We start from the raw sequence: 18,819 nt of genomic DNA on the forward strand, positions 1-18,819 counted from the left end.
TACCCAGGGACGATGGACCCCAATCCAGTCTCAGTGGCCCATCAATCGTCTGGATTGATGTGCCACTGGAACAGTCCGTCTGGCTCTCAAGACTTTTCTGTCCTTGATCATAGTGAGTCCTCTCCAACAATTCCACCACAGTAGCTTACATCAATCACCAGGTGGGCACCAGGAGTCATCCGGTTGCCCTGGAAGCCAGCAAGCTGCTAGCCTGGGCGGAGTGCCAACTGGAACGGCTAGCGGCCTCCCACATTGCGGGGAAGGAGAACACTCAAGCCGACTTCCTGAGTCGTCAGCATCTAGACACCGGCGAGTGGGAGTGGTCCGGAGAGGCGATGGAGTTGATTGTGCACAAGTGGGGGGGTCCCTCACTTAGACCTAATGATTACTCTGAGCAATGCAAAGGCCCCCAGATTCTTCAGCCGCAGAAGGGAGCACTGCTCAGAAGGAGTGGATGCATTGGTCCTACCCTGGCCTCATGATGTCCTCCTTTACATGTTCCCACCTTGGCCTCTGGTGGGAAAGGTACTCAGAAGAATAGAACTCCACAGGGGGCCGGTCGTCCTCGTGGCGCCTGAGTGGCCTCAGAGACAATGGTTCGCAGATCTGGTGAACTTAGCTATGGACGGTCCTCTCCGCCTCAGCCATCTGCCAAACCTGCTCTGACAGGGTCCAGTATTTTTCGATCAGGCGGATCGCTTTTGTCTAGCGGCCTGGCTTTTGAGTGGTGGCGACTAAGGAAGAAGGGTTATAAGGAGGAGGTTATCTCCACTCTGTTTCGGGCCATAAGACTTCTACCTCTCTGGCTTATATTCGGGTACGGAGATGTTTGAGACTATGTGCGCTGAGTCCAGAGTTCCGGCGCGCAAGGCTTTGGTGTTCCAAGTTCTCTCCTTCCTGCAGGATGGTCTCTCCAAAGGTTTGTCTTTCAATTCCTTGCAGGAACAGGTTTCGTTGCTCGGTTCCCTCCTTGGGCGGGTCGATGGTTACGCGTCGGCGACCATCCAGATGTCATTTGGTTCCTCAAGCGGGGCTAAGCACTTGAACCCGCCTTTCCAGGCTACTTGACCGTCGTGGAGCCTTAACTTGGTTCTCCGCGTTCTTTGCAAGGCGCCCTTCGAACCCCTTTGGCAAGCCACACTTAAGTATCTGATCCTTAAGACTGTCTTTCTGGTCTCTATTTCCTCAGCCAGGAGAGTGTCCGAGCTCCAAGCCCTGTCTTGTAGGGAGCCTTTCCTTTGCTTTTCTGATTCAGGTGTTTCCCTCCAAACAGTCCCATCCTCCCTGCCAAAGGTTGTGTCCTCCTTTCATGTAAATCAGTCAGTGGAGCTCCCTGCTTTTTCTCCAGAGGACATTGCGAACACGCCTGGCGCGGATCTACGGCACCTTGATGTGAAGAGGGTCCTACTGCAATATTTGCAGGTGACGAATGATTTTCGAGTCTCTGATCATCTCTTTGTCTTATGGAGCGGGCCGAGTAAGGGGAATAAGATTTCTAAAGCTACTATCGCTCGCTGGCTAAAAGAGGCGATTACGTCGGCGTATATTTGTCGGGGCTGGTAGGTTACGGAGAGCTTAAAAGCTCACTCTTTACGTTCTCAGACTACCTCTTGGGCGGAAAGTCGGTCAGTCTCGCCACAAGAAATCTGCAGAGCAGCTACTTTGAAATCCCTACATACCTTTGCGCGTCATTATCGCCTCGATGTTCAGATGCCAGTCTTTGGCTCTTTCGGCAGACAGGTACTTCGAGCGTCGGTCCCACCCTGTTTAGGGAAGCTTTGGTACATCCCACTGTCTGGTCTGATCCGGGTACGTACAGGGAAAGGAAAATTGGTTCTTACCTGCTAATTTTCGTTCCTGTAGTACCACGGATCAGTCCAGACTCCCGCCCTGACTACATCTACATTGCTCCATCCACTTGGAGTTTTTCTTTCACAGGTTCTTTTTGGGATTCTCTACTTCCTATTTGAGCTTTAAGACATTGGAAGTTCATCCAAATTGTAAGGCACCGGAGGTATCTTCTCTCTCTCTCTCTCTCTCTCTCTCTCTGTATATATATATATATATATATATATATATGATAGCTGTGTAAGAGCATTTTTCATACATGTTTGAATTTCTTGTTTCATTTTGATAGTTACAGTTGTTTACTTGCTTGATCTTATTCTTGTTCTCTATGCTATTTTGGCTGCTTTGATATCGATTATATTGAAGGGACGCAGGGTGAGCACTGTCCTGATATAGGATACCTTTTCAGTTTTTCTTCTGTCTCCCTCTGCTGGACAGGAGGCTCAACCCACTGTCTGGACTGATCCGTGGTACTACAGGAACGAAAATTAGCAGGTAAGAACCAATTTTCCTTTACAGTGGGCTCAGGCAGAATAAGACCTGTGACCCAAAGACACCCATTCTTCACAATTGTACAGCCCACATGTTCCCCTCCCACTTATACAGAATGTACAGGAACCTAAGAACAAATAGATTACAGTGGGCTCTGGTAGAATAGGACCTGTGAGGCAGAGACACCCACTCTCTCAAGTGACAAGTGAAAAATGCCTTCTCTGTCTTAAATAAGGAAGAAGCTCTAGCGATGGAGATTGAAGTGGTATCTGAAGGCAATGAAGATACTCAAATCACGCAGAAATTAAATTATACAACTAAAAAACATAAGAATAAGCCCATTGTGCTGAGTGACTCAATCATCAGAGGAACTAATATGGGAATTCTTTTCGAGGGAAACATTATAGTTAAAAGCCTTCCAGGATCATCAGCTGGTAGAAATGCTATTCAGAGAGGCCATGCAATCCAAGAAGAAAGTAAAGGCTCTGAAGTAGATATCATCATCCAACTGGGAACCAATGACCTTGCTAGAAACAACATCCAAGTGGTAGAGATTTCCAGACTCTGGCAAAGCAGATTAGTCACATGGTGAAGTCTATTGCCTTTTCAGAAGTGTTACATGTTCATGGAAAGGGGAACGAGAGACTAAGCCATACAGATAACTTCAATGCATGGCTCAAAACTTGGTGTAAGGAACACATTTTTGGATATACTGGAGGCTATGGCCATGTATGGAACAGTAAAAGGCTTTATGTCAAAGATGGCTTACATCTATCTGCAGCAGGAAAAAGAATCCTAAGATAAATTCAAATTCTATGCCATAAGGCATTTAAACTAGACGATGGGGGTGGCAGAAGGAAATTGGAATGTCATCCCCCAAATCTAAAGGAAATGGTGAAGGGGATAACAAAAGTCAGCCGAATAAGGCAGAAAAGAAATCCAAGAAGAGCAGTAACCTGAAGGAGAGAAGCTGGAAAACTTTGAGCACAAATGCTCGTAATCTGTTCAATTAAATCCCAGACCTGCAAGCCCTAATGGTGGAGGCAGATTTAGACAATGTTACTCTGTTATGGAGACATGGGTCACGGATTCACATGATTGGGATACGGCCATACTGGGCTATAACTTGTTAAGGAAGGACAGAAAAGGAGGAGGAGTAGCTCTTTATGTCAAAAACAATATTCAAGCAACTGAACTGCAAGGAATGTAGGGTAAAGAAGAAGCATTATGAGCATTATGATGGTGCATAAATTTTTACTGGAGTGGTGTACAGGCCTTCGACTCAAACGGAAGAACTAGACAGAGATCTGGTTGAAGACATCCAAAAGGTGGGAAAGAAGGGAAAAGTTTTGGTTGTTGGAGATCTTAATCTGCCAGACGTAGACTGGAGAATACTTTCTGTGCAATCTAACAGAAGTAGAGAGATAGTGGATGCCTTGCAAGGGGCTCTGTTCAAACAAATGGAAATGGAACCCATGACTTAGTGCTTACTAATGGGGATAATGTCTCTAATGTCCGGGTGGGTGCCCACCTCAGCACCAGTGATCATCAAACTGTATGGTTTGATATCGCAAATAGGATATGGAGAAGTCACATGAAGATCCGACTTTTGAATTTCAAAAATACAGACTTTTTTAAAATGGGGAAGTACCGGAAGGTAAAACTAGAAGACTGGGAGAAAATGAGGGAGGTAGAACATCAGTGGGCTGAACTAAAAGGAGCAATTACAAAGGCAACAAAACTACATGTTAGATAAGTAAACAAAAGCAAGAGAAATAAGAAACCTATATGGTTCTCAAAGGAGGTGGCTCATAAAATAAAAGCAAAAAGAACAGCATTCAGGAAATATAGAGGATCCCAAAAAGAGGAACACAGGGAAGAATATCTAGTGAAACTGAAGAAAACTAAGAAAGTAATCAAGAAAGCAAAAAGTCAGGCGGAAGAAAGGACTGCCAAAGAGGTAAAGCGAGGTGACAAAATATTTTTCAAATACATGAGAGAAAGGAGAAAGGTCCAAAGAGGTATAGTGAAATTGAAAGGTGAAAAGGATCAATGTGTGGAGAGAAACTAAGAAATGGAGGAAATATTAAACAAATACTTCAATTCGGTGTTCACTAAGGAAGATCCTGGAGAAGGACCAGATTTATTTAACAAGAAACTGGAGGGGAATGGAGTAGATGTAACTCCATTTACAGAAGAGAATGTTTGGGAAGAGCTGGAGAAACTGAAAGTGGACAAAGCCATGGGGCCTGATGAGGTTCATCCCAGGATACTGAGGGAGCTCAGAGATGTGCTGGCGGGTCCGCTGCACGACCTGTTCAATAGATCCTTGGAAACAGGAGTGGTGCCGAATGATTGGAGAAGAGTGGTAGTGGTCCTGCTTCATAAGAGAGGGAGCAGAGAGGTGGCTGGAAACTACAGGTCGGTTAGCCTCACCTCAGTGGTGGAAAATTAATAGAGTCTCTGCTGAAGGAAAGAATAGTGAACTATCTAGATTCAGGAGTATTGCTGGACCCGAGGCAGCATGGATTCACCAGGGGAAGGTCCTGTCAGACTAATCTAATTGATTTTTTTGATTGGGTGACAAAAGAATTGGATCAAGGAAAAGCACTCAATGTCATCTACTTGGAATTCAGCAAAGCTTTTGATACTGCCCCGCATAGGAGACTTGTGAATAAAATGAGAAGCTTGGGAATGAGCGCCAAGCTGGTGGCGTGGATTAGAAACTGGTTGATGGATAGAAGGCAGTGTGTGATGGTAAATGGAACCTTCTCTGAAGATAGAACGGTGTCAAGCGGAGTGCCGCAAAGATCGGTGTTGGGCCCGGTCCTGTTCAATATCTTTGAGAGTGACATTGTGGAAGGGATAGCAGGTAAAGTTTGTCTTTTTGCGGACAATACTAAGATCTGCAACAGGGTGGACATGCCGGAAGGAGTAAAGAGAATGAGAAGTGATTTAAGGAAACTGGAAGAGTAGTCGAAGATATGGTAGCTGGGATTCAATGCCAAGAAGTGCAGAGTCATGCATTTGGGGTGTGGTAATCTGAATGAACTGTATTCGATGGGGGGAGAAGGGCTGATGTGCACGGGGCAGGAGAGAGACCTTGGGGTGATAGTGTCTCGTGATCTGAAGACAGCAAAGCAATGTGACAAGCGATAGCTAAAACCAGAAGAATGCTGGGCTGCATAGAGAGGAATATCAAGTAAGAAAAGGGAAGTGATAGTCCCCTTGCACAGGTCCTTGGTGAGGCCTCACCTGGAGTATTGAGTTCAGTTCTGGAGACCATATCTCAAAAGGGACAGAGACAGGATGGAGGCGGTCCAGAGCAGGGTGACAAAAATGATGGGAGGGTCTCCATCAAATGACTTCTGAGGAAAGGTTGAAGGACCTAAATATGTATACCCCTCAAGGAGAGGAGATGCAGGGGAGATATGACAAACACCTTCAGATACCTGAAAGGTTTTAATGATGTACAATCAACAAACCTTCTCCGTTCAAAAGAAGTCAGTAAAACTAGGGGTCACGAATTGAAACTCTAGGGTGGGCGACTCAGAATCAATGTCAGGAAATATTTCTTCATGGAGAGGGTGGTGGATGCCTGGAACGCCCTTCTGCAGGAGGTGGTGAAGACAAAAATGGTGAAGGATTTCAAAGGGGCATGGGATAAACACTCTGGATCCCAAAGGCTAGAGGATGGGAATGAAGAAAAGAGTGCATGGGAGTAACTTGCTGGTGTGGTGGTTACCTCCCTTAACCAATAAGCCTTCATACTGTTGATTCAACTCCATCATTGCTCTCTGCTTCAACGGCAGTGGGAAAAGAGGAAAACGGGAATTAGTTTCAGACAGCAACCAACAAAGATATGAATTTACAGTCTGGAAAAACAAATAAGCATAGAGATGATGCAACTCCAACACTACTCTCTGCTTCAACAGCAAGAGGTAATGGGGAATTGGACTCAGAAAGCAACCAACAAGGACCTTGACTTTGATGGTTTGGGAAACTAAGTATGGGGGGTAACTTGTATGGTGTGGCAGATGCTTTCATTATGGGTGAGACCTGTATGGCGCATCATATGCTACTATAAGCTTGCAGGGCAGACTGGATGGACCATTTTTTCCTTTTCTGCAGTCATTTCTATGTTACTATGACAAACATTCTGCATTATTTTATTTATTTAAAAGTTCTTATATACCACTTATACAATTAATTAATTGATCTATGCAGTTTACAATAAAAACATACATAAAATTCAAATAAGTCAAATAAAAATAGGAGACATCAAATAATAGGCAAATAAAATGAATTAAATGTAAAAGACATCAAATAATAGGCGGATCATGTAGGTTAAAACAGTATAGATAAATAAATTAATATCCAATAGATAACTATGATGGAAGAAGACATTAAAAACAGGCTATGTGATGTTGTAAGCGATGTTAGCTCTCTGCTTCAACGGCAGGGAAGCAAGACTGATACTTCACTTTCAATGCATAGCCAGCATGGCTCTCTGCTTCAACGGCAGGGGGGAATGAAGAAAGGTGGATCTATATTCAGGTAACAACCAACAAGGACTGAATTACATAGTCTGGATAAACAGATAAGCATGGGTGTAGCTTGCTTATTGTGGTGGTTAATACCCCTAACTAATTAAGCTATTTCAATTAGATGCAGTTCCAACACTGCTCTCTACATTAATGGCGGGGGTGGAAGGGAAATAGAATAAAAAAAGGTTACTAAGAGTCAAGAGAAACAGATAAGTATGTGAGAGAAAAAAAAAGTGCGAAACTTGCTGGGCCGTTTGGTCTTCTTCTGCCGTCATTTCTATGTTTCTATGATAGTGCAAATGTAGGTTTTTAAAGCTTTTTTAAAATCTTTGGTACTGGGCATGAGCGAATGTCTTCAGGTAAGGAGTTCCATAAAACCAGACCGGCGACTGAAAAAGCACGCTTGCGGGTCAGGTCTAATCTTGCCGTCTTTATTGTAGGTATTTTGAGTATACATTTGTTCATTGAGCGTAATTGGTGAGCCGGTTTATAGAGTCTTAGCACTGAGCAAAGCCAAATTGATGAGGGGTTGTAAATTAAATTGTGTATTATGAGGAGGATTTTGTATTTAATACGGATTAACTTTCAATACAAACAATTCACTGCTAATCAAAATAAAAGTACTATATTAGCAGGCAAATGTTGCATGAAGTGCATTAAGGGGAGCATGAATTACAGAAACACAGAAGATGCTGGCAGATAAGGCCTGCATAATCCAGCAGTCTGTCTATCAGTTCCTATCTATAGTTTCTGATGCTGAGGTCCCTTTGCATATCCCCAAAGCAAGTTTGATTTCTGTCACTGTTTTGGCTCCTATTACCTCTATTAAAGTCTGTTTCAGGCATCCATAACCCTCTCAGTGAAGACTTTTGCACATTCTTTTTGAGTTTCCCTCCACATTTATATGACCCCCTAATCTTAAATGTCTCATTATAACTCCACTGATCAAATTTTTTAATTTAAAATTTATAGACCGCCTATCAACATTCCTAGGTGGTTTATAATTGTACATTCATAATTTAAAAGTAAATAAAATATAAATATCAGATAAATACAGATGTTTTTGGGATAACCTCTTGGAAGACTGTATTCTGCCCTGACAGTGTTCTGTCTCTCACCTGAGGCAACTGCTTTGAGATCCGCCGGAATACATGATAATAGAGGTCCCAGGCCTGAGTTAAATCCTTCACATTCCCAGACTTCATATATTTCCTACACCATTCCTGAGCTTCCATTAAATCTCGTCCATATGCCTAGAAAGGAAACGGGAAAAGAACAATCACTGATATTCTTAACATAACCACATCACAGCTGTTAGAAGATGAGCAGCTCTTGGTACCCATCTAATGTGTCACTGCTGACTTTATTTAATCTTCAACCATCTATTTCCCTTACTCAATTCCAAAAAGCATATATATATATATATATTTTTTTTTTTTTAAAAATAGGAAAAACACAAATGAAATCCTGTTAATTAAATAATTAAAGTTTAAGTGTTTAAAAATAGTGAGAGATGGAAGGACCAATAAAATCAAACTAATGGAGCAGCAACCAAGATCCAAGAAAGTACTCTACCTCTAAAATTTAAACAATTAAAAAGAACTTATCCCACCATGCTGGGCCTCCCTTCGACTTATGCCCGGACTCATACGGGCATGCTCGTCAGAAGGCACAGGCATGTGCACACTGCAGACCCTGACAGACAGGCACTACTATCGGGAGCCTAGCATACTGTATATATTACATCTAATGCCATACACGAGAGAACCTCAATTGTATAACAAGGAAAGGGAATCAAGAGAGACTATTTGCTCTGTCGTACAAATCTCTCTTTTGATGTCTTTTCCTCCTCCTTGTTATATGATTGTTTCCTTACCTTTCTAGAGGTAAAGGCAGTGAATATCATGAAAAACCCTCTTGCCATTCTTTTTAGCTGTTTCAGTATTTATGTTACCAAGTACCTTTCTTGGATCTTTTCTATCCTGTAACAAACAACCTCCAAGCAAGAGACTCCCTTACCTGAATTGTATGCGGCAGTCATTTAAGGCATATTTTTATTGACTGATCTTTATCTTGTAGAGGACAACATACATTGTCAGTACTATATAAAAACAGTAGTGTTCCAATACACAAACATACACCAAAGAAACTTGAAGAATTGTCTGATGGTCTGGATCTGTGGCCCAGCACATTCATGTTGTGAGATATATAGTTCTGTTCTTTGCAGAGAATGGGTTTGGGGAAGGGTTTAGTATACATTTAAGAAATAATTGGTCTTTAATTTTATAATATTAATATATTTTATTGTGTGTTTCTTGCTGATTTAATTTGATATTTCATTGTTCTGTATTTAATGGTTTCTTGCTCATTTATATTTTTGATTAGCTATATTTATGTATATTATTTTATGTGTTTTGGATTATATATTGTAAAACATATTGAGTACTGGTTTACTAGTAGAAAGGCATGACCCAAACTGAAATTTCAATTACAACAGGGCCAGCAGACCTTGTGTATGTCACACAAGTGACTTCATGGAGCTCAGGAAAGGACAATGGTGCTGCTGCGAATATTGCCAAAAGCGAGTCTCATAAGAGACATTCTTCCAGTTCTCATCACCTGTGAAGGCTTTAAGCAGTTTTCTATTAAACTAACAAATCCCACATTCTTGCTATATTTTTCAAAACTGGACTTGTTTGCTTTTCAGGCCCTCTACATTTTGTGCGTCCCCTCCCCAACAAGGGCCTGATTTATTAAAGCTTTTTTTCCCATTCTCTATCTATAAGGGAAAAATACTTAGTAGACCAAGTCTGAAGTCTGCACCATAGAATTTAGTAATGTATACTGCAGTCTCCTTTTGCAGTTTGTGTCTGATAGTGATCATACCTGATTGAAGGATGTTTCCTTCAAGGTCTGAGGTCCACGCTCCATCATAGCATGCAGCGGCTCCAATACCGCAAACATTCCTTTCACATTCCTCTCTCCAAAGTACAAACGGGATGCTTCCTCTAGGCCTTCATGCCACATTTCATGCCACAGGATAGCTACACGAATCAACTCCTCACTTACCTAGATCCAAACAAGGGAAGGGAGAAAAATGAAGCTCTTCGTGTAGACATTTACCATCATTATCTATTACAAATGGAAGTTATGAAAAAGAAAATTAGGTCTTACCTCCGATAATTTTCATTCCTGTAGAACCAAGGATCAGTCCAAACTCCTGGGTTTTGCCTCCCCACCAGCAGATGGAGACAGAGCCAAACTTGTCAGGATCCGTATATATACCAGGGTGCCACCCACAGCCTGTCAGTATAACGTAATGTCAAAGCAGAAAGCCCTGAAACTGAAAAACTAATACCGGAAGAGGAACCGGAGAACTCTGGGCTCACTGTCCCCAACGAGGGATCTGCTCCTGAAAAACAGAGATACAAACATATAGCAACTGAACTGCATGAAATGTCCCCCAAAAACTTTATATAAAGAAAACACAGCAGACTGTCCGAGACTGAAAAAAAGGATTGAGGGCGGGACTCTGGACTGATCCTTGGTACTACAGGAACGAAAATTATCGGAGGTAAGACCTAATTTTCTTTTCCCTATACGTACCAGATCAGTCCAGACTCCTGGGATGTACCAGAGCTGAGACTACTTAGGATGGGAACCGGAGAGGCCTGCTCTTAAAATGCCTGCCTTGAAATTGCCTTCCCTTGAGCCCTGGACATAGAGACGGTAATGACGCGCAAAAGTATGCAAGGACTTCCAAGTTGCAGCCCTGCAGATCTCCTGCGGGAAAATTTGCATACACTCCGCCCTGGAAGCCGCCTGGGAACGTGTTGAATGGGCCTTGAGGCCCTGTGGTAGAGGTCTACCACTGAGTAGATATGAGGAGCCTATGGCCTCCTTTAACCAATGAGAAATGGTGGCCTTGGATGCCATGTTGCCCCTTTTTGGGCCCTGACAAAGTACAAAAAGGTGATCCAATAAACGAAAGTCATTAGTCACTTCCAAGTATCGTAGCAGAGTTCTGCGCACATTCAACTTCTTCAGATCTCTCAAAACTGGATCCACCCCAGTGATATCCGCAAAGGAAGGGAGATCCACCGACTGATTTAAATGAAACGAAGAAACCACTTTCGGGAGAAACGAGGGAACCGTGCGCAGAGAAACTCCTGTTTCAGAGATCCGCAAGAAAGGCTCCTTACAGGACAAGGCCTGAAGTTCTGACACCCTTCTGGCAGACGCAATCGCCACCAAGAATACTATCTTCAAAGTAAGGTCCTTAAGGGTCGCCCTTTTTAAAGGTTCAAAAGGAGGAGCACACAAGGCCCTGACAACCACATTCAGGTTCCAGGAAGGACACGGAAATTTCAAGGGCGGGCGCAACTGAGTCGCCCCCTTCAAAAACCGGACCATATCCGGATGCGCCGCCAGGGGACTCCCATCGAGAAACCCCCGAAAACAACCAAGAGCCACTACCTGTACTCTCAAAGAACCACAGGATAAGCCCTTAGCTAGACCATCTTGTAGAAAAGCCAGAGTGGCTGAAACAGACGACTGGGTAGAAGGAATCGAACGCTGAACACACCAACATTCGAAGACCTTCCACACTCTGACATACGTTAAGGAGGTCGACTTCTTACGTGACCTCAACAAAGTCGAGACCACGGCGTCCGAATAGCCTTTGTTCCTTAGACGATGCCTCTCAAAAGCCATGCCGCTAGACAAAAGCGATCTACCTGATCGAAACACACGGGTCCCTGATGGAGGAGATCCGGGAGATCCGGAAACCTCAGCGGTCACTCCACTGCTAGATTGATGAGATCTGCAAACCAGGGCCGTCGTGGCCATTCGGGGGCCACTAGAATGACCTCGCATGGATGGGCCTCTATGCGCCGCAGAATCCTGCCTATCAGAGGCCAAGGAGGGAAGACATATAGAAGAATGGTTGTTGGCCAGGGCAGCTCCAAGGCGTCCACTCCTTCTGCCCCTGTGTCTCTTCAACGGGCGAAGAACCTTGGGGCCTTGGCGTTCTGGAAGGTCGCCATCAGATCCATGGCCGGCGTGCCCCATCTGTCGCAGATGAGTTGAAAAGCCCTGTCTGCCAGTTCCCACTCTCCTGGATCGAGTTGATGATGGCTCAGGAAGTCCTCGTGCACGTTGTCGACCCCTGCGATGTGGGACGCCGCTATGCTGGTCAGATGACGCTCCGCCCACTGCATCAGAAGGCGAGCTTCGAAGGCCACCGGCAGACTCCTGGTTCCCCCTTGACGATTGATATAAGCCACTGTGGTCGCATTGTCGGAGAGAATCCTGACCGACTTTCCCTGAATCAGAGGAAGAAAGGCCTGAGTCGCACTGCCCTTGTTTCCAGCCGATTGATGACCAGCGAGACTCGGTCGGAGACCAGCGGCCCTGAACAGACTTCCGTAAGCAAACCGCCCCCCAACCGAGGAGACTCGCATCCATGGTGATCACCGTCCATTCCGGCATCCTGAGGGGCACTCCCCGGCGGAGGTTGGTCGAGCACAGCCACCATCCTACGCTGAGACGAACTGGTTGTGTCAATGGTAACAGAAGGTAAAATTGTTCAGACACCGGGCTCCAACGGGAAAGCAACGTGGACTGTAAGGGCCGCATGTGTGCAAATGACCAGGGAACCAGATCCAGCGTTGGCGCCATGGAACCTATCATCTGTAGATAATCCCAAACCGTCGGCGGTTGTTTCTGAAGTAAGGATCGAACCTGCCCCTGTAATTTGCGACAACGCTCCGACGAGAGGAAGACCGCCTCTCGGCGAGTGTCAAACAACGCTCCCAAAAACTCCAGGGACTGAGAGAGAACGAGATGACTCTTGGAGGTGTTCACTATCCAGCCTAGGGAACGCAACAGCTGAAGTACTCAAGAAATCGCCGACCGACAGAGGGACTCCGACTTCGCCCAAATCAACCAATCATCCAGGTCAGATGTACCAGCAATCCTTCTCGCCGATGTTGCGCCGTCACAACCACCATGATATTGGTGAAGGTTCTGGGAGCTGTGGCCAGGCCAAATGGCAAGGCTTGAAACTGGTAGTGCTTCCCCAACACGTAGAACCGAAGGTGTCTCTGGTGATCCTCTCTGATTCCAATGTGAAGATATGCTTCCGTGAGATCCAGGGATGCCAGGAATTCCCCCGGACGCACTGAAGCAATGACAGACCGCAACGTCTCCATGCAAAAACGCGGAATCCACAGGCACCTGTTGACGCACTTGAGATCTAGAATGGGCCGGAAGGCCCCTTCCTTCTTTGGAACGACGAAATAAATGGAGTAATGTCCTTTTCGTTGTTCCCGATGTGGGACCAGCACAATTGCTCCCAGAGCCAGTAGCCGCTCCAAGGTCTGCTGGATCGCTTGGCGCTTGTCTGCATTTCCGCAAGGCGACGGGAAATATCATGGACGAGGCTGGCGTGCAAAATCTAAGGCGTAGCCATGTTTTATCACCGAAAGTACCCATTGATCCGACATGATCCTGGTCCATTCCTCATAGAAGAGAGACAAACTGCCCCCTACCCTGGGTACCGAGGAATGGTCCGGCCGGACATCATTGTGCGGACTTAACACCGGCGGGGGATTGGGAAGAACCAGACCTGCCAAAACACCTGCCCCGAAAGGACGGAGTCTGCTGCCGGCCCCCTCCCGAGCAAAAGGAGGAGGAGGAGGAGGAAGGAGCACCCGGGCGAGAGATACGGGCTCTACGATTACCCCGAAAACGAGACCTAGAGGAGAAGGAGGACCTGGGGCGTGCCCTGTTCTCTGAAAGGCGATACCCTTTGTTCTCCCCCAGTAACTGAATCATATCATCCAGCTCCTTCCCAAATAACAGTCTACCCTTAAACGGTAGGGAACCCAGCCTGGATTTGGATGCTCCGTCCGCTGACCAGTTCTGCAACCATAGCAGCCACCTCGCCGAGATGGCCGAAACCATGGAGCGCGCCGAAGTCTGCAGAAGGTCATACAGGGCATCTGCGCTATAGGCCACTACCGCCTCCAGGCGTGCGGCCTGCCGAGCTTCCTCTTCTGATAGGCAGTCATTGGCAAGGAGCTGCTGAACCCAGCGTAGCCCGGCTCTGAGCGCGAAATTGCTACAAATTGCTGCCCGGGCCCCTAGGGCCGAGATCTCGAAGATCTTCTTCAATTGAATCTCCAACTTCCGATCCTGGAGATCCCTCAGAGCCGAGGTGCCTGTAACCGGAATGGTAGTTTGCTTTGTGACCGCGGAAATCGCTGCGTCCACCTTAGGGACCCACAGAACTTCCAAGGCGTCCTCCAGTAATGGATAAAGCTTATCCATAGCCTTCGTGACCTTCAACCCCACGTCCGGGGTGTCCCACTCCCAAAACAGCAAATCCGTAGCTGAAAAATGGAAGGGAAAGGTCGTAGGGGGACCGCTCAGGCCCAACAACACCGGATCCATAGAACCGAGCCTAGACTCTTCTGGAGGGGTGGCTATCCCTAACTCCTCCAGGATCGCAGGAATGAGGGGCCCCAGCTCGTTTCTCCTAAAGAGACGGATGACCCTGGGATCATCATCCTCCGAAGTCTGACTCTGCCTCTTTGTCCCTGGCGACGTGGCCCCGTCTCCCTCTACCCCCCTCGGAGGTGGGGACGGGCCCTTCAAATCCTCCTGGTCTGACGGACCTTCCGAAGAATCCGCATCCTCCTGTGGGGGAAGGGCCCTCAGGGACCTTTTTGCCTTTGGCAGTCCTGCCGCAGCCCCCCGACGGGGGTGTCCTGTATCCGCCGGGTGTGACCCCTCGGGTCTACTTTGCGCCGTTGCGGGACGCTTGCGGGCCTTAAGAGCCCTATGTATGGCCAAAATAAACTCTGAGGAGAATGAGGAGCAGGAGACGTCCGAATCGGTTCTCGTGACGTCCCTTGCTCCAGCCCCCGATGGGCCCGCGGGGGAGGCCGGTCCTGGGACTGGTCGTTGCGGCGAAAGAGAGGGCGTCGAGTTCCTGCCCCCCCCCCCAGCAATGAAGTGATTGGGGCTGCTGGGGAAACCAGCGGCAAGATGGCGGCTTTTGCCGCGCTGGCCTGAAGCCTTTTCGGGAGATGGGCGGGGAGAGCTCCGGCCGCGACTGTGAGGGTGCTCCGCCTGACCACCGCCCCCCGCGCGAGCCCCGAAGTCCCCTCGTCGCCAGGGATGCAGGCTGAGCACAGCCCATCCCTGGACAGCTGCGTGCGCGCCAACCCGCAGGCCGCGCCACGTGGCATCGCAGGTCAGACCGCGCTGCCGGCTTCTGCAACAAAAATAAAAATCAACCCCCAGAGAGCGAAGAAAAAAGGGGAACGGGAGGAGCCGACACCAAAATAAAAAACGCCGCTGGATCGCCGCCGCGAGACGGTAAGAGAACACTTACCCTGTTTTTGTTTTTTTTTTTATAATGACGCTGTCCCACGGCGAGTGCTGAAGCGGCCTGGTTGGGGTGAGTGAGTCGGGCTCCCCGGTATCACCCCTCCTGGGCCGGTTCTCACCGCAGGGTCCTCGACCCTAGGCCACAGCAGCCTAACAACCAGGGGGGATGGCCCCCTCGGGGCCTCGTAACCCCCTGGGAGGCTCAGGCCCGATTTACTGGTCTACCTGCTAAAGAAAGACAAAGCCTATCTAACACCCTTATTCCCCTTACACTAATCCCCAATTTGGATCAGTCGAGACTGTAGGTTAAGCACCCGGCCATCTGCTGGAGACAGAGTTATACTGGCAGGCTGTGGGTGGCACCCTGGCATATATATGCGGAGCCTGACACGTTTGGCTCTGTCTCCATCTGCTGGTGCGGAGGCAAAACCCAGGAGTCTGGACTGATCCGGTACATACAGGGAACAGATGAATTTCTTGTAAAAGAAAAGCCCTACCAACTATATTGACAGCTAGGGACAGCCACAAGCCCATTTCTGACACTTGGCTATACCATTAAGGCAGCTGTACTAGGAAAACAAATTTGTCATAATTCAGTTGGCATTCAGGGGTAAATTTTGGAAGTAGCATGATTTTACATATTTTAGTAAGCAAGCCCTTAAGCTACCCACCTACAGCCTTTGAAAACTGATCGCCAAGGTGCCTGCTGAGGAAGAAGATTGCCTTCAGATTAGAAATATTGTGGTATGTTAAAATCAAAACCCTTTTTCCTATGCTTGGTCCTAATTCTCTAAGCCATCAAGAAGACAAATCTCAAAACCATTTGTCTATAGGAACAAGTTGTCTGAAACTTGCCTTGCCTAAGTGGAGTTAAAGATGCCTGCAATTTCAGCTGCAAGAAGAGATGGGGCTCTTGGGGGTGGGGTTTAATTGAGGGAGAAAAATAATGCATGCAGATTACGTTTTTAAATCCACAAGCTTTATTTTCTATGGAAAAAAATACCCATGGATAAAAGCAGGTGCAAAAGATTTCAAGCAAAAGAACATGTGGACTTTTGCTTTGAAAATTGGAGCAAAGTTCATGTGAAAATGTACCCATGCTCTTTGTCCCAAAACACAGTTTGAAAATTGCCCTCAAATAATGCAGTCCAAGTCTACTGTATTATCCAAGGGATCCAAATACTAGGATACAAAAGGGCTGTGCCTGAAGCAGAACGAAGCATGACTTAAATGACTAAACCAGACTAGTGAAATGCAGGGAATGCCAGGAGAAAATGGTTTACACTTTAGATATTACTTAATGTAGTCACAATAGAAAAGCAATGTGTTTCTTAAAACACAGTATTGTGGTGTCAGCTCACCATCATGGCCTGCTGTACCAGGGTGTTGCAATGCTCACACATGTTCTTCAGGATCTTGTTGGCAGCATTGTGGCGAGCAGCAGTAGTAGATTTTGAGGCTACTGTCAATGGGTATATCAATGCCTAATAATGACATTAAACAGCCAATTAGTGTATATAGACGGCAGAGATGTGGAGCACATACTCAGCTACCAAGACAGTCGCAATGCCAGAACCAAGGAAAATAATACGGCCAGGTTCCAAATGAAGCGCCAGTCCGTAAATATTTGTTTGGGATTAAGACTTTCCATTTACGTTCCTGCATTCAAGGTTAGTGTGTGAACCAATGACACAGATTTTAATAACATTTTGTTAAGTAAAACTAAAATCCTTAGTAAATTTGCAGTCTCAGTCCTTTCTAGGCGATTATATTCAGTGAACAAGAGTAGGAAAGGTTGCAACATTTCCCCCCATCTCTCCAATCTCTGTGTTGCGTCCGGTCTCAGACGGCTTCGACCTCTGTGCCTCACCTTTCTTCCTGCTCTCTCCACTAGCCTTGGGAAGATGGCTACCGCCGCGTCTTCATGCCGCTCTCTCTGGCGTCCCCAGAACGGCTATGGCAAGGCTATCCGCCATGTTTCTCCTGAGGGCCTCCTAGGGTGCGCGCGCGCGTGCATGCGCGTGCATGCCACCCACGTCATGGCGGGAACCTCGGGGGCATCCCCTCGCGTGATGTCACGCCATCCGGGCATTTAGCCTGCCCTTCGTTTGCTAACAATTCGAGTTAGCAAGGATTGGATTGCCTCCGGTTTAAGCTACTCTGCCGCTCCCGTGCTGCCACAGGAAGCTCTCTCTGCCCTTCGGGGTATTTCATCTAATCTGGGTACCCGCTCCTCGGGGGCCCTTTGCTTTCTTTCAGGTGCCTATCTGGGATACCAGGTACTCGCTCTTCGAGGGCCTGCTCTCCCTGCCTTGGTGCCTGCAATCCAACTACTTCTGCCTGCTGGTATCTACAACATTACAGCTACCAACTTAGTGAGTAATCTAACCTTTATCAGTCTGTCTCATCTACAGCTCAGCACTGGGAACCTGCATCCGGAACTCCCTATACTTTCGTGTGCTGCTAACATCTACCATTGTGAGACGAATCTCCTCTGCCGAGGGTCCCTGGACTGCTACTACTGGATCACCTCACTACTGTCACCTCTGGTGGTATCATCCAGCTGTATAATAAAAGACAAAGCTGTGTTTGCGTGTCTTGAGTCTAGCCTAGTACTGCGGTTCCTCACGGGGCTCCTCCTCGTGGGAGTGGCCATCACCGCAGTACCCAAGAATCCACTCCAACACCTCAAAACCATAACACTCTGGGCAGAGGAAGGGAGATGAAAGGTAAATACTGTTGAAGGGACTGGGGCAAGACTCTAGCAGCTCTCCCTATTCTTTTTTCATGACTGTCTATGAGGAATCTCTGGTGACTGAATGGAGAGAGGCAGCTTACCTGAGGGTGATATCTGCCAATGTCCGTGAGGAGCTGATGGATGAGGCGTCCTACTAAAGCTCGGGGAGTATCAATTCTTGCAATGAGTTGAGGAATAACCTAAAATGAAGAAGGATACAATAAAAACAATGATGGTTATTCATTTGTGAGATCCACTGGCAAGGCCTACCAACTTGCAGCCTGTTTGTAAAGAAAAAAGCACCAGAATGACAGTAGATATGTTCCACAGACAACCAAGAAGACTATCTCAAAGAAAAATCCAATTCAGTGTGCAATGAACCTTCAGTATGCTCTGGAATATACTAATAGCAATTTTTTTCAATTCATTTTATTAGGTTTTTTAATGACCAAGATTCATAAGTAATTATGTTAAAACATGAGCACATCTTTATATCGGTATGACTTCTTACCTGTAACCAGGTGTCAATTTGGATTGTCTTGATTCCTTCCACCAGAGCCTCATTTACATCTGGCCAATGACCATAATCAAACCACAAGGTAAGAACTCTGTGGAATAAAAGTGTTGAATTTCAATATGTCTTTAAACTGACGTTTTTCGAAAAGAGAGGCAGTAAATTTATTTATTTGTAGCTTTTTATTTACCACCCATAGCAGAAAAATTGTGCTAAGCAATTAACTACAGCCAATATAATGTCAAGATACAACAAGCATCATCACATAAAACAAAACACGTCCA

The 18,819-nt window shown here is 46.4% G+C and overlaps 1 protein-coding gene across 8 annotated transcripts in view; it reads right to left on the reverse strand.

The window, feature by feature from the left end:
* MTOR (mechanistic target of rapamycin kinase) overlaps positions 1-18,819 on the reverse strand; it is a 284,248-nt gene that overhangs the window by 57,830 nt on the left and 207,599 nt on the right. For all 8 annotated transcript variants that reach the window (XM_029578927.1, XM_029578922.1, XM_029578924.1 and 5 more), the window contains 5 exons: positions 18,533-18,629; positions 18,123-18,221; positions 16,646-16,768; positions 9,774-9,956; positions 8,006-8,140 (listed from right to left, as the gene is read on the reverse strand). In XM_029578927.1, the coding sequence (XP_029434787.1) occupies positions 8,006-8,140; positions 9,774-9,956; positions 16,646-16,768; positions 18,123-18,221; positions 18,533-18,629 (637 nt within the window). The remainder of the gene's footprint in view (positions 1-8,005; positions 8,141-9,773; positions 9,957-16,645; positions 16,769-18,122; positions 18,222-18,532; positions 18,630-18,819) is intronic.

This window comes from Rhinatrema bivittatum, chromosome 15 (genome assembly GCF_901001135.1).
Source record: "Rhinatrema bivittatum chromosome 15, aRhiBiv1.1, whole genome shotgun sequence".
In the NCBI taxonomy this organism is placed as follows: Eukaryota; Metazoa; Chordata; class Amphibia; order Gymnophiona; family Rhinatrematidae; genus Rhinatrema; species Rhinatrema bivittatum.